We start from the raw sequence: 15,209 nt of genomic DNA, 5'->3' as shown, positions 1-15,209 counted from the left end.
ACATGCTTAAGACAGACCTGTGAAATTCCATGACAAAGGATACACTGATCCTATTTTTCCCTGCACTTTCACATACGGAAATATTTCTGGACTGGGTGGGACATTCATTGGAACCGTACAGTCACTGAGTTATTATGCTGAATTGTGGGCTAATAATAGTGATACAGTACCTTGGTAATTTTTTTTCTACAAAAAATTGTGAGGACGCACTATCTAATCTCAAGTTTTTTATTCTCTTTTTCCCCCTCTCTTTCTTTTTATTTACCAACTTTCATAAGATAATATCAGTGCTAACTTGCTAGGAAATAGTCATGCGTCAAAAGTGTGGAGACACAGTGCAAGAGAAATCACGTCATGTTACAGCAAGAGGAAAATGTGTAATGCTTTCAGCACATAACAATATTAACATTATGTTGTTTTCTGTAAATTAATTTTCACCTGCTCTTGACTATTTAATGACATACAACTGATATTTGTAAGTGGAAGTATTTTTATGGAGTGTGTTTTTGTTCATTTTAGCTCCATGGAACTTCAGTGATGCCTGAAAGATCCATCTTTTGTGGAGAAAGGGAAATAAATGTACACGCAAGGCAGTGTATCATTTTTGGCATACTAATTTTTTTTTTTTTAAATTCCCTTCTACTATAGCAGAGTTCTGGGGAGAAGCAAAAAAACAACCATTTATTATTTTGGTATTTTTTTTAATAAGATTCCTATACTATTGATTTTATTTTATTTTTTTCCCAGAAACAGTATTAATGCCTTAAGGTGATACAGAAGTTGTTATTTAGTAGAACTTTTGATTGAAAAATAATATGTATACTTCCTGGAACAATAACAAAGAGATTAGCATAAAATGAAACATTGGGCAAATCAATAGCAGAGGAATCCTCTGACATAATTAATTGTCTGAAAACGCTCAGTATCTGAAAAATCTACAAATTATGCTTACACAGAAAGAATTAATTTCCATTTGAGATCAATCTGACTGTATAAAATGTGTCAAGCAAGAGAGTTGAGACATTAACATGTCACTTGATTAACACAACTTCTTCGAACATCGATATTCATCTTCTCCTGTAATAAAGAATAATAGCCAGCGACCAGCCAAGAAATATAAATTATGGATAAATGTAGGAGATTTGACACCATTCCCTCTGTGTTCTTGTTGACTACTTGCCACTGCTGGACTGACCTAATGTGACTAGTATGACTGATATGAACTTTATATCATTTATCCTTTCAATTATTGCTAACCATTATATTTTACAGCGATTAAACAATTGTTCATAGTTGCATTCTTCAATCTTGCCTCCATAAATCATACAAAAAATGACTTGCGTCTCTTTTGGGAAACTGTGAATACTTGAAGAACACCATGGCTGTTTCTTATTCCCATTCTGCTTCTATTTGCATATCTTTTTCATGCAGCATTGTCAATTTTCCTTATCCTTCATTTGTATCTTTATTTCTTTCTATAGAAAACGTTTGGTGTTACTTTTTTTTAGTAGGAAGTATTTATTTTGCGTGGGTTCTTTTTTTCATATTGATTCTGTCATTATCACCTCTCTTTTCTGTCATTTTGTTTTTAAATTGGTAATGATACACTTAGTTCAGGCAAGTTATCCATGCTTCCTGCAAGGCATAATCAGGATAAGAAGGAGAGGGCTAATTAGGACATCATTTTCAGGTTTGCTTTTTGATAGAGCTAAAAACATTAGATGAATAAAGGCTGGGGAACCCATGTTAACATTGGGAACAATTATAAATGGAGAATAACAGACTGTATTGGACTAGATCTGATTTATAAAAGATTTAAAATGCAGTGTGTATTTAACTAAATCACTTCTGTACAGCTGAGTACTTCCTAAACAGAACAAAAATCAGAATAGCAGTGATAATAAAATGGTTACACAAGTTGGCACTCTTCTCAAAGGTTATAGAATCCTTCGTATTCATGTTACCAGAATCGTAGACTGGCTGAGGTTGGCATGAACTCTGGAAGTCCAACCCGCCAGCTCAAACATGGACACCATGAGCCTGCTGACTGGGATCATCATCATATCCTATCCGTGGCTTTAATCCCTTTGTGCTCGTCACAATGCTAAGTATACTAAATGTAGCAGAAAAAAAAAGCCAAGCAAGTCCTAAAGTTCAGCAGATGGTCTAAATTGCTCTAAGTTGCAAGATGTAAGCTTAGTGAAGCTCTTAGTGATGCAAATTGGGAAGAAGTAGTCTTCTATGCAAAACATGAGTAAGTTGAAGTTGTAGAAAGGAGCCCGTGTCTGGGGAATGTCCTTAATGTTACTTAAGATATGTTCAGTTTAATAACCTCAAAGTCATATTTGGACTTTCCAGTATCACTGCATAAAAACAGAAGGTTGCAAATGTCATCTTGTACACCTAGAAGACCTTTTTTATGAGAGAAAGTATCATTTGTTAAGGTTTTCAGTCTGAAATTTGGATCATTATGAGCAATTTGGTAATGGCTATCTGATAAATATGAATTCTTCTTTTAGCTATCAATATGCTGTTTGAACTGTTCCTCATCTTCATTAAGAAACTTTGGAGCAACAAGAACAGCTTTAGATCTGAATCCTTTGATTGATGTTCTGATACAGAAGATGAAACTTTTTCAAGAGAACTCTGAAGAATTTGCTTACATGATGAATTGAATATTCTGATTTGTCCCTGCTTATGTGGTTGGATGCAATGACATGAATATGTTTGTTTTTTTTTTTTTGTCTTGAAACAGGCTGACAAATGCATTCCAAAACTGAACGAAGGTGATCAGATAGTATTAATTAATGGCAGAGATATCTCAGAACACACACATGACCAGGTGGTCATGTTTATAAAAGCCAGCAGAGAATCTCACACAAGAGAGCTTGCACTTTTGGTCAGGAGGAAAGGTAACTGGGCTTATTTTATTCACTTCTAATGTTTTGGAGACTTGCTCTTCTGCCTGAATAGGTACGCCTATTCGAGTAAATGTGGTTTTGTTTCACTTGAAATAAGTCTGTGATAAAAAGTAGTTCCTCTTGCATTGAAATTAGTAGCATAAATATTTTTAACTGTGGGCTCTTTCGGATACAAATGAGTCTATCAAGTTAGAATTTCTTCTTATGTTTTTAACTCTAAACTCAAACAACAAATGTTCCTTTTCAAAACTTCCTTTTGGAAATAGAGCATAATTTCACAAATCTTCAGTTGTGAGTTTGCAAATACTTATGAGCTGCTGTTCCCCAGCACAATGATTCTAAAAACAAACAACCTAAAGAGATATTTTTATAATGATGAGAAGCTTGACCCGTGTGGACTACTCACTAATTTCCTGTTGGCAACAGGACAGTTTCGGAAATATGTAGGGTAATAGGTATTTATTTGTTAAATACAAGGAATCAGTCCTGCTCCATTTTTAAACACATGTAGATTGCAGGAGCTTTCAGGTGAAATGAAATGATGATTTACTTTATTATTTACATTCTCTAGGAGCAATGGTAAGACCTTAAAACAAATGATTATTTAAAGGCTTGGCAAGGAGTTTCGGACTGCATTAGGACTTAAAAATCTGGAGGGGTTATGCACTGATAGGAAACAGGAGGCAAGAAAACTGTATAGATGTTATATGCCTCTGTAGCATTTATTTATTTTAAATTTCTTATGTTTGTAGGAAGTTAGATGAGCTGCTCTTGTCATTCTTCCTGAACACAGTCCTGCTTCAGTTATTGCAGGTCTCTCCACTGGCCCCAAGCAGTATTTAGTCTTTCCTTAACTTTTTTTCTTTTATTATTCCTCTTCCTACTTGCAGATAAGTCTTTGCTTTGAGCTAAAGGCTTATCCTGTGGCCCCATGCCAGTCATTTGTATAGGCACGAGTAAGAACATCTTTTTATAGTTTGGTAGGAATGGGCCATACCGATCACTGCAGTGAATAACCACAAGTGGGCACCTTCCGCAATGCAACAGCTTTCATAGACAAAACTGTGGTGAAATTTTTCAATAACATTTTTCATATTCTTCAATATCTTAGCAAGAAATGCCATAGAAAACTGTCGAAAATATTTTGTGATTTATGTTAAAACGAGGGATGTGACTGAATAAGAAATTAGAATATAGAATTTAGTTGCTCCTCTAGTGGAAAAGGAATATATAAATGTATTTATCTTTGCTTTGCTGTGAGGGGATCCAAACTTTCCATTAATTATTCCATTAATAAATATTCCATAAATATTCCATTAATTATCTTCTAATTTTTTTTAATGTAAAATTTACTTGATGTCTACCATGGTAATGTTGTGAGTCATTACCCCACCAGCAGATAAGAGCAGCAAAAAACCTTTTGTGTTTGGAAACAGTCATTTTTAGTTAGCTCCTTAAGGAATTTCTTTTTTCCTAAGGGAAATTGTCTACGAGGCATTTACTCTAGTCCTTTGTGCAGAAATATAATATATAACTAAATGAAGAAAGTATGTTGCTATTATTCACTTTCTTGAAATTTTCTTTGCAAACTTTATTGTTCTCACAAGCTGGTAAATTTTGTCATGCATTGCAAACACATGAATGCTCAACATAAAAAGTTTTAATTTTCAATACATCTTTCAGTTGTTAAACAGTTTGTAGAGCCTAGATTGGAAGATGAAGTTGATTCCCAGAATCTCCCAGAAGCTCTTCTTTGTTCTGAATATGCTGAAACTCTGGATGAGTCTATGGAACAGCTAAGGAAAGGGCTGGAAAGTGGGACAGTAATTCATCAGTTTGAGGTGGGTAATACTCAGCTCTCAAATACTGTTAGTACTAATAGCTGTGACCAGGGCTGTAACTGTAACATCAGGGCTTAATTGATTAGAAAACTTATTTCTCCCTTTCAGTCTCATCTTAAGAGAGCAGGAATATGAGTTGCTCCTCAGATTTGATTAACATTTTTCCAGCTCAAGTACCCAAAGCTCACTAAATTTTTTTTAAATTGTTTTATTGAGTAAAATAGTAGGAGATTGACAGAAGATAGTTTTGTAGTTTTTTTCTTCTATGCTAATAGGTGAAGTTTCTGAAACATCTTTTTTATCCTTAGATTTTTCTCATTCTCATGTTTTGCTGCCTTTCATGGAATATAGCATCAGCAGCTTGACTGTTCCTGCTCTTCTTCTCTGAGAGGTTAATGTGGAAATGTGGCAATGTTAATTTCCGTATGTGGTCTGTAGTGTCCAGTCTGATGTTTTTTCCTGCAATCTAAAGCACGGATGGTTACTTCTTGGGCAGATTATCTGTAGGTGAGATTCCCCTGTATGCAAGATGAGACTTGACAAACTGCTGTATAGAATAATTCATCAATGTTTGTTCTTCAAAATGTTGGCAAGGTATACTCTAGAAAGCTGATCATTAAAACATTTGCAGTTTATTAAAACAGTTCTTCAGTGTTAGCATAGAAATTAGAAGCAAGAAATTTGAAAAGGTAATTCTGTTTCTTTTCTAATGGAAATGTATCCCGCAGTATGTTTGTGTTCATTTTTATTGTTGGAGATATAAGCATTTATTTTGTAGGCTTTGTAACTTTGGAGAAATTCTGGTTATTATGACTTAATAATTTCACATTGTTAAAGTCTGGCATTGTTCTTTCAGACTCTGTAAACATACTGAACAGCAGTGGCAATTTTCCCATTTTGTTCCTTTTTTTTTTATAAATTCTGTAAAATGTGTAAAATGTTATGCTGGTGGCTGAAGAATTTTGATGTTACTTATTACAAAACATTCCTTTTATGAGTTCTCCTTTGTTTCCAAAATTTCTGAAGAGTTAAGTCTTCCCTGTCTTTTAGAAATTCTTGACTCTGTGGTGTATATCAGCTTTCCAAAATCCACAACAGTGTTGGAATGTTGTAATAGCAAATCTATTAGCTACTGAAACAGTAACTCAAAAGAACTAGTGTTTTAGTATGTTAATTGTACATGAATTTAGCCAGCAACTCTGACAATGTTTCCTCAATAATTTTCATTGAATATTTGATTCTTTGACATTTTAATTTCCAGACAGCAGTTTTAGCAGGATGTTATTGATGTTACAAAGAAGTGCAGAACGCTTTTGAAATCTAATAAATGTAGTGAGCTTAGTGGTCGTCTTCAAATTCAGTGTCTGTTGCAGTATCTCCTTGTCACCTTTGGTAACTATCATGTTCTCCATTCATGTTAGTAAAATAGATAATAATTAATACACTATCATGTAGCCAATTTTTTTTCCTGAATATCTTTCCCTGTTTTATTTCCACTTAAACATTATTCAGGAATTCTCTCTATTAAGTAGCTTTTTAGACAGGCAGCAACAAGAGAGCTCCAGGATTGTTGCTTTACATGAAATTGCTCTTCCTTGTCTCCCACAAAAAAAGTAGAAATTTTAAGTTGTCTCTGTTAAAATGGAACTGAAGAAAGCTGTTTGGTTGCTACATAGATTATCAAGCTCTCTTCCCATACAGCCTCTTCCCTTGTTTGTGCTGTGGAGAATGAAAAATGTAGTGAGCTATGGTACACACTGAGTCCTGTGATTCAGTAAGTCTTTTAATAGAATAAGTTTTGTGTGCTCATCCCTTTCTCTTAAATGAAGTAGGAGATTTTAGCATCCTATTGGTTTCACTTAATTTTATGTACACAACCACATTCTAAATCTTACTTAAACATGAAAGCTGTAATTACCTCTTTGACAAGTGTTCAGTGAAGCGCATAAAACTCTGGCACAGCCAGGTTAATAACTCAGTTGTAAATTGCTTTCATGTATATTTAATACAGGGAAACTATAATTGTGTGGTTGCATTTCTTCAATATTTTTTTTGTGGTGTTTGCCCCCAGTACCTTTTATTGCCTCATACCATGTATTCAGTGCATTAGACCTCAGAATTAGTTTTTTGCTATATGCTCATTTGCCCACATTTGCTTAAGATAAAGTTTGCGAGGTGTAGGTCTTGGCAAGATAGGATGGAATTACATATTAAAAGACTGTGGTGTGCTGAAGATTTGCCTTTTCAGGTGTTAAGAGTTGAATGTGGTAGTTTTAGTCCAGAGAATATTTTATTTTTTTGTATTACAGTTGATTCCAAGTAATAACCGATATCAGTCTGTAACCTTTTTTGTTATCTTTTATTGCTCAATTCTTCTACTTTCTTTTTTCCTTTTAGCCCTTTCACAATGGTGTGGTATGTGTTATAAGAAAAGATGACTTTACAAGGAAAAAGCCAGTTTAGATCAGTGACTCCCAATTTTCTATTTCCTTCTAGAAATTCTTCTAGAGATGATGATGAATTAGCAATAATAGAAGTTATTTTTGCGTGAAAATATAAGTAATAAGTAATTCAGGGGAATTTTGCAGTTGGCTAGGAAAAGTTGAAGTAGCTTCTTATTTTTATTTTTTTTTATTGTTGTTGTCTTCATGTGGATCTGTTTAGCATAATCATATCTTACCTTTTTGTAAAATTCTGTTTTCCAGCAACTTTATAGAAAGAAACCGGGATTGGCTGTTACATGTGCAAAAGTGCCTCAGAATATGGACAAGAATCGATACAAAGATGTTCTGCCTTGTGAGTATTAAGTACATATTTTCTCTATCTGTTGTTTTATTTTCTCAGTGATAGTATATATGCTTAAAACTGGTTTATTTAACTTCTTGGTAAAGCTTAATTTTTGTTCAAAAAAATTACATAATCATTCACTTTATTTTCTAAAGGGTTATCTATTTTGTTTTGTACCCTGCTATTTGTCTGTCTGCAGTTCCTCTTTTTCTTTCATTAAAAGGGAAACATTTGTCTTATTTTCTCATTTGATTCCCTCTTTTTTTTTGTGTGTGTGTGTGTGCAGATGATGCCACAAGGATAATATTGCAGGGGGATGAAGATTACATTAATGCAAATTATGTGAATGTAAGTCATACAATGAGCTGTACTTGCTTGCTTTTTGTATTGTAATAGCTGACTTAATTTAGCCATTTTAAGGAATGAGATATATTTGTTTTAATTTGGGGGGATTCCTGAATATAAGAGTTATGTAGATTCATACCGTAAAACATCAAGTGTCGCTTGTGAAACAACCAGCTGCCTTGATACACAGAAAATAGAAACACCATTATTTTCATATACTGAATAACATAAATTTGTGGGATTTAATATTTATTTCTGTGTTGCACTTCTGAATGCAAGTAACATTCGTGACTATTTTTTTCGTGATTTTAATGAAAATTGCTTTCCAATATTTATCTTGTGACTTTTCTGGGCTACATCAAAAGAGAGGAGGTAGCAGGGCATGGGAGATTCCCCTACACTCAGCCTCATCTGGAGTATTGCATCTCCAGGCCTGGGGCCGCCAGCACAAGGAAAGTGCAGAGCTGTTGGAGCAGGTCCAGAGGAGGCCACAAAGATGATCAGAAGGCTGGAGAACCTCTTCTCCAGGCTGACAAGTCTTTCTTCATAGAAGGGAGACCTCATTGCAACCTCCTGGTTTTTGAATGGAGCTTATAAAGAGGAGAAAGACTGACTTTTTATGTTGTCTGATCGTGACAGGACAAGGGGGAATGGCTTTAAATTAAAGGGGGAAATTTATGTTAGATGTTAGAAATTCTTCATTCAGAGGATGGGAAGGCCCTGACACAGCTGCCCAGATAAGCTCTGGCTGCCCCATCTCTGGAGGCGTTTAAGGCCAGGTTGGATGGAATTCTGAGCAGCCTAATGTGGAGGGTGGCAGCCCTGCAGATACCAGGGATTTGGAAGTAGATGGTCTTTAAGGTTCCTTCCAACCTGAGCCATTCTGTGATTCTCTGACTGTGAATAATTAGACATTAAACTAATGAAGCGGAGCAGTTAAGTCTCTTGGAGGTTTTTGCTAGTTGCTGAAAGTGTTCTGCTGTCTGAGCGCAGTCATGGAGATTAAAAGTATTTTAGAACAACTTATGTTGGGTATCTTGTCAAGTTTGATTTCTTAATAAATACCTCAGTAGCCTAGGAAGCATTTGAGCTGTTCTTATTGTATCCTGTATCAGCCATTACACAGCTTTTACTAGTGCAACTTTGGTAAATTTGTCATTATTTCTTACTAAATATTAAATAAAGGTTTGGAAAGGTTTGCAGCTTTACATTTTTAAATACATTTGAAAACAGAGATACCTTTTATTTGGCTCTTCCTAGTTCAGATGAAGGGATTTAGTATCTATAGTTCTGGTTTAAATGAATGTTAAAGGTTATCACATAACAAATTGTGATTTTAATTGTCTTATTGCTCAATTTTAATTTTTAATCATCCTTCAAAATGTTCTTTGTTTGAATGAAATGCTGAATATTAAAAATAAATAGTATTGCATAGTGAGAACTAATTGTACTTTAACTCCTTTTTATTTATAGATGGAAATTCCTTCTGTGGGCATTGTGAATAGGTACATTGCTACTCAAGGGCCTCTTCCTCACACGTGTGCACACTTCTGGCAAGTTGTCTGGGATCACAAGTTGTCGCTGATCATTATGTTAACAACACTCACTGAACGTGGGCGGGTAAGTGTGTTCATGTTCTTCGTATTCTGAAGAAATACTACACCTTGAAACTGTTTTTCCCATTGTTGTGATTAAGGAACCTTAATATAGGCCCTCTTATTCTGTTGAACAATTTCTCTGAAGGCCAGGCTTTTTTGAATTAATTGGGGGAAGACAAACTGCGTGACTTTGTTATTTTCTGTTTCTTTGAAAGCAAACCAGCTGTCTGATCATCAGAATTGACTTGAATTTTACTGATCAGCCACATACTGCTTACTGTCCTTTCCCATGAGAATTCGATTCTGTGTCGCAGTTGCTTTCCTAGGGACTCAGAAAATGTCTGGAATGTCTGAGCAAAACTTGTGGTCCAGCTTGAAAATGGAATCTATCATTTCAGTACTTATTAGCTAAAGCTAGCTAGTAATGCTAGCTGTCAGAATTTAATCTGCTGACTTTTATGTCGGTTTGTGTAAGTGAGATTAATAATGAATAGGTCTGTCATGTCCTTTTGTTGAAAGGAAGGCATTAGATAAAGTTTTTTAGGTCTCTGTTGGGGCAAGTCTTTTGTAATTCCAGCAGAAGATATTCCATCACTTCTTTGGACCTAAGAAGTGCCAACGTCAAATTGTTCTCACCTGTATTCCAAAGGTTAATTGTTCTTAACAGTGAAGAATTTTATTCTTTTATCCTGCAGTAATTTCTTCTGAAGCAACCTCCGCCCATTGCGTGTTGCTTTGCCACTACACATCCTTGTGAAAACAACGCACTTCTTAAAATCACCATTTAGATACAGAATGCCTGCTTTAAATCCCATTGTATCTTTGATCTCTAGAGTGAACAAATCCAGTTTCTTCAACCATGATGTAGGAGACCTTCAGCTGAATCACCTCCATTTTTTTTGTGCAATGAAATACATACTATATTGATTTACATACTGTGTTAATTATGCATCCATTCTAAAACTTGACTGACTTGCTTGTGGTAAAACAAGGTCTGTTAAAGCTTTTGTCCCTGAGTGATTCACAACTTTGTCTATTACTTCATTTTTTTTGAAGGAGCTTTTAAAGTTTCAATACACTTTTGCATTTAGATTTTTAAACTTTGGAAATAGATACTTAGTTTTAGATGCTCTTTTGGAAAAGTAAATACTTTTTCTTCTTTGAGCCATCATAAACTGGAATCTCATAAAAATTATCAGTGATTGTTTTGCTTTCATAAGGAAATGCTTCTTGAAGATGTGTGCTTTTTTAATAAACTTGTCATACACCTTTTCACTGGACTTTACAGTTCATGACCTTTTGTGCCAGGAAAATTGATAGTGTTCCATTTCATTGTGTTCAGCACACCTTTTTTTTCTACCTGTGTGACCCAGACTGCCTACCTCTCACTCTCGCTCTCAGTCATCTTTGATAAAAACAAGTAAAGATTATTGGCTTTAGTGCAGAGTCCAAGACATTTCCACTGGTAAAATTGAATTAACAAGGTTGTTTAGTAGTGGCTGACTTGCTATAGATAGATGTGTTTGCCCTACGTAGTGCCTAGCTTCTAATGTATTTGAGACATGCTTTTATAAGTTGTGAACAGTTGTGATGACATACAATAGGATTTTAAAGCTGTATAGTATCTTCCAGGGAATTTTAATCCAGTTACTTTATGGAATTGAAAAGCAATATATTCACTGTAAGCTGTATTGTTGCTAAGAGCTGACTGGAGAAAGGAAAAATAAAATAGATAAGCAGCGGTTTTAACTGGAAACTAGATTCACAGCATGCCCACCTGCTTGTACTTAATCTGTATCCGTACTCCACTGATGCTCACTGTGGAGTTCTATACAGCTGCTTGGGAAAATATTCGTTAGTAAGCAGGGCACTGGTGATATCTCTTGTCAAACTCTTTACACAATACTGTAAGCAGTTTACTTCTTTCAGGACTATTCTAATAGGTTGTTTTTTGATATGTTGTTTTGATACTATATTCAGTATTTGTGATTGAATTAGAAGTGTACTCATCAAACTTTGATAGAACCTCATGCTTTGAAAAATAGTTTTCCGAAATTGAAGTCTCGGGCAGAAAGCTTTTAGCTTGCATCCAATTTATTTGAATTTTTTTATTATAAATGTCTATAACACAAGTTTACAGAGAATTTATCCTGTTCCGTCATGCTACATTTGAGTTTTGAACATTATCACCAGCAAAGGGTTACAGTTGTTCCCTGAATTTCTGAACCACGGGAGAACGCTCTGGAAACCTGTTTGAGGTCTTGATGTGCACTTAATTTTCCTTCATCTCTACAGACAAAATGTCATCAGTATTGGCCTGATCCACCAGACGTAATGGAGTATGGCGGCTTTCGTGTCAGATGCCACTCGGAAGATTGTACAATTGCGTATGTTGTTAGAGAAATGGTGATTACAAACGTTGAGGTAAATGCTTCCTGTCTTAAATTATGTCTAAGCAAGATGAATGAAAATATATGCATATAAGTGATTGTATACTGTGTGAATATACACATTTTTATAAAAGATGAGTGTATAGAATACGGATCAGTGCACTATAATCATAATTTCTCAAAAGCATACATTTTGAAGGGTTGCGTTGTCTTGTAATACATTAATCCATTATACTGTACAGATACTGTAATGAGCTTCATGAAGAAGTTTGATGCTTTACTGTAAACAGTGTTGCAGTCACTGACTTTTCATAAATAGATTTTCAGTAAGATTTTTTCGGTGTCCTTTCAAGGATGAAGTATGGGTGACTTGGTTAATGGCACATGTGCCTAGAATAGCTAGAAGAGGAGCAATTTGCAACAATATTCATTTCAGAGAGTACATAGAATCTTACCAGCTCTTTTTTTATCATCTTTACTTAGAGTTTAAAAAATAAAAAATCGCTCTGAATCTCAAACCCAGCGTACTCAATTTATGCATGGCACTTAGTTACTTTAGCTGTTAATATTCTGTGCATATAGGACGCTTACAAACCAAAAGGGAAGTGAAATGCATGGAATACTTGTTACACATGAGCTTGTGTTGTGAAATTAATGTTCAGGTCCCATTTCTGTCTCCCACAGCATGAATATAGGGAATAAAATTTGGCTTATGATAATAGGTTGTCTAACATTTCTTATACTTTTCCTTCTTTAGCTCTTTTTCAATATTCTGTGAATATTGATCAAATATTTTCTAAAAAGAAGAATGGTTTATGCTAGTTATGAGAAACCATCTGTTCAGGGAGCACTATGACTTTTCGTTCTGTTTTTCAGCCAACTGCTCTGTAAGTAATAAACTTGAATGTCAGTACAGAAGAAACTAACCTCACTAAAGCAGAAAATATATAGGCAAATTTCTGTTCGGCATCATTCAAACTAGTTGATTGCCAATTAAATTTGGTTATCTAACTCTTTTTGTAAATTTTAGCTTAAGCCCCCTCAAATTCTTTTTCCCAGTTAGTAGTTATCACTGTTTCATAATTCTGAGTAAATTCAACAGTGATTGTGTTCAGTATGCATCACTTGTAGCTTCTAGTTCTATTGTGTGGTAGGTAAAAATGTTAGTGAGAATGGGCAGGTGATTTTTTTCATACAATTTATTTCATGCAATCTATTTTGAGATAGATTGTTCTTCTTCTGTAGTCATGCTAATAAATGTGAAAGTTCAAGGATCTTGTACAAAAAGTTGTCTCATGTAGCTATCAGCTGAGAACATCATTTCTACTGCAAAGGCTTATACTTGTGGAGAGCTCACTGCCATGAGACAAAATGGTATAATTTTTAAAATCACCTTAAAGCTAGACCTCAGTGGAAGTGTTACTGTGGGAAGAGGTGGTTTTGATTGTCTGCTGTTTTGTTGGGTTTTTTTTCTGTTTTTTTAAAATCTATTTCACTAAGGACAAGTTTTCATATACATTTAAATGGAGTGGTCACATGGTCACACTCAAAGAAACACTCACTATTCAGCTGTCCCATGCGGTTAAAAATATGACGCTAATAACTGAAAGCCCTGTGTGAGTTTTGTGTTTCAAAATAACAAGGTACAAAGGCTTTTATTTCAAAATGTAGTGGGGGAAAAAACAATGAATTATCTCCTAGTTTTTCACATCATTTCAGCTGCTTTTCTGGAGCTGAGTAAATTTATTCTTCTGGGGGCATCTTCTGCTGAAGAGTATACTTTGCAGAGCCTTATATGTGCTCTCACTCACAAATATTGTTGAATTCTGTAAAGAATACATCAAAAGTCGTATAAATTCAAATCAGGTTTTTATCATTCCCTGATCTATAGCGAGCATCATTGGATTGGTCTTTATGAAGACAAGTAGCTTTTCATAATAAGATGGATAAAGCTTCAAAACTCTCAAGAGATTTGATTTCGATTGGAAACGGTTGTTTGTGAAAAATCTTTGTGTGTATTAAATTGCATAGATTTCAAATCTGCCTTTAGAGGAAAACTGCTAAAAAGTGAATTTTACGAAATGATGCTCCTGGCCTTTTGTTCACATATATTCAGAAGACTTGAATTAAAACAATTTTAGGATTCTTCTGACCCAGTTTATCTTGGTGCTTCTTTACCTGAAATTGAAGCAAGTGACAGCAAATGTATGAAATACATATGTAACCTTTCTAAGCCTCGTGAAAAGAAATAGGGTTTAATTTTCCATCATCTGTATGTATCCTGTGCAAGAAAAGCACAGAAAACAGTAAGCTTGGTTTTTTGGGGGGAAAGGCTTTGGGGAACCAAAACAAACATAGCCAACAGATAAATTCATCACACTGCGCTATTTCATAAAACAAGATAAGCGTTTGCTTTAATCGTTGAAAAAATAGGATGAAAAGCTTGAAGAAAACCTTTCATTCAGTTACCTTTGGGAATAATTGCCTTGGAACATGCTGACCTCTCCAATTTCAGCCAGCTATATTCTGAACATATATTTTTCGAGTTTCCTCTGTCTTTAAGCAACTTCAGTTAAATTTAACTAGAATCCTGCTGTGGTACTTAGGAAGGCTACAGAGATAATGTTTGCTGGAGCACAGTATTCAAAAAGCTTGAAATAAGAAATGTTGCAAGTTAGGTTTATTTCATTCTGTCACATTTTACGTTACTTATACTCATTTCCAAAGTGCATTATCGTTCTCCCTCCTGATTTGATTATTAACTAAAATAAATCATTCAACAAAAAAAAAAAAAAAAAAGTAAAGATACTATACTAAAATATTGATTTAATTTCATCCTTTAAAGGCCAGTTAAACCATTGCCATAATAATAATTGTGCACCACAAGAGAGAGTACTGACACCTTATGAACAACGTAAGTCCATGTGATTAAGACAATTCCTTGCAGAGAATATGGAGTGTTTGCACAAATGATGACAATGTAAATAAGATTTTGAGAGAACAGCTTATTTTTAATTTATAAGCTATCACCTGCCATTGACATCACAGTGATGGACAGGATGATTTGATGAAAAATAAATAGATTGGAGTATCAATTCAAAGAAATTGAAAGCTAGGCATGAATTTGTTTTGCTAAGGAGGATATTGCTGTTTGCTGCAAGTAGGTAAAATTGCAAGACAAATAATGTCACATCTTTCTATTTATGAATGACTAGCTTGCAGGCCTTCTAGTCATGCTGTTTAAATTGATATGAGACAAATTGTAGGCAGTAAATAAGCAGCACCTTCTTCTATCAGCAACTGAAAATATGGTCAGTCTTATTTTTT

General features: G+C 34.6%; 1 protein-coding gene across 12 annotated transcripts in view; it reads left to right on the top strand.

Moving 5' to 3' along the window:
- The window catches only part of PTPN3 (protein tyrosine phosphatase non-receptor type 3), a 178,587-nt gene that overhangs the window by 149,436 nt on the left and 13,942 nt on the right, over positions 1–15,209 (top strand). For 11 of the 12 annotated variants that reach the window (XM_052704232.1, XM_052704227.1, XM_052704226.1 and 8 more), the window contains 6 exons: positions 2,756–2,912; positions 4,605–4,762; positions 7,468–7,558; positions 7,836–7,897; positions 9,368–9,514; positions 11,788–11,916. In XM_052704232.1, coding sequence (XP_052560192.1) covers positions 2,756–2,912; positions 4,605–4,762; positions 7,468–7,558; positions 7,836–7,897; positions 9,368–9,514; positions 11,788–11,916 — 744 coding nt within the window. Of the gene's footprint in view, positions 1–2,755; positions 2,913–4,604; positions 4,763–7,467; positions 7,559–7,835; positions 7,898–9,367; positions 9,515–11,787; positions 11,917–14,727; positions 15,004–15,209 lie in introns of those variants that run through there. The other variant, XM_052704234.1, reaches the window with a different exon arrangement.

The sequence above is a fragment of the Tympanuchus pallidicinctus genome, unplaced genomic scaffold (genome assembly GCF_026119805.1).
Source record: "Tympanuchus pallidicinctus isolate F22 unplaced genomic scaffold, pur_lepc_1.0 scaffold5, whole genome shotgun sequence".
Classification (NCBI taxonomy): Eukaryota; Metazoa; Chordata; class Aves; order Galliformes; family Phasianidae; genus Tympanuchus; species Tympanuchus pallidicinctus.
This window is presented reverse-complemented; position numbering and strand designations above follow the sequence as displayed.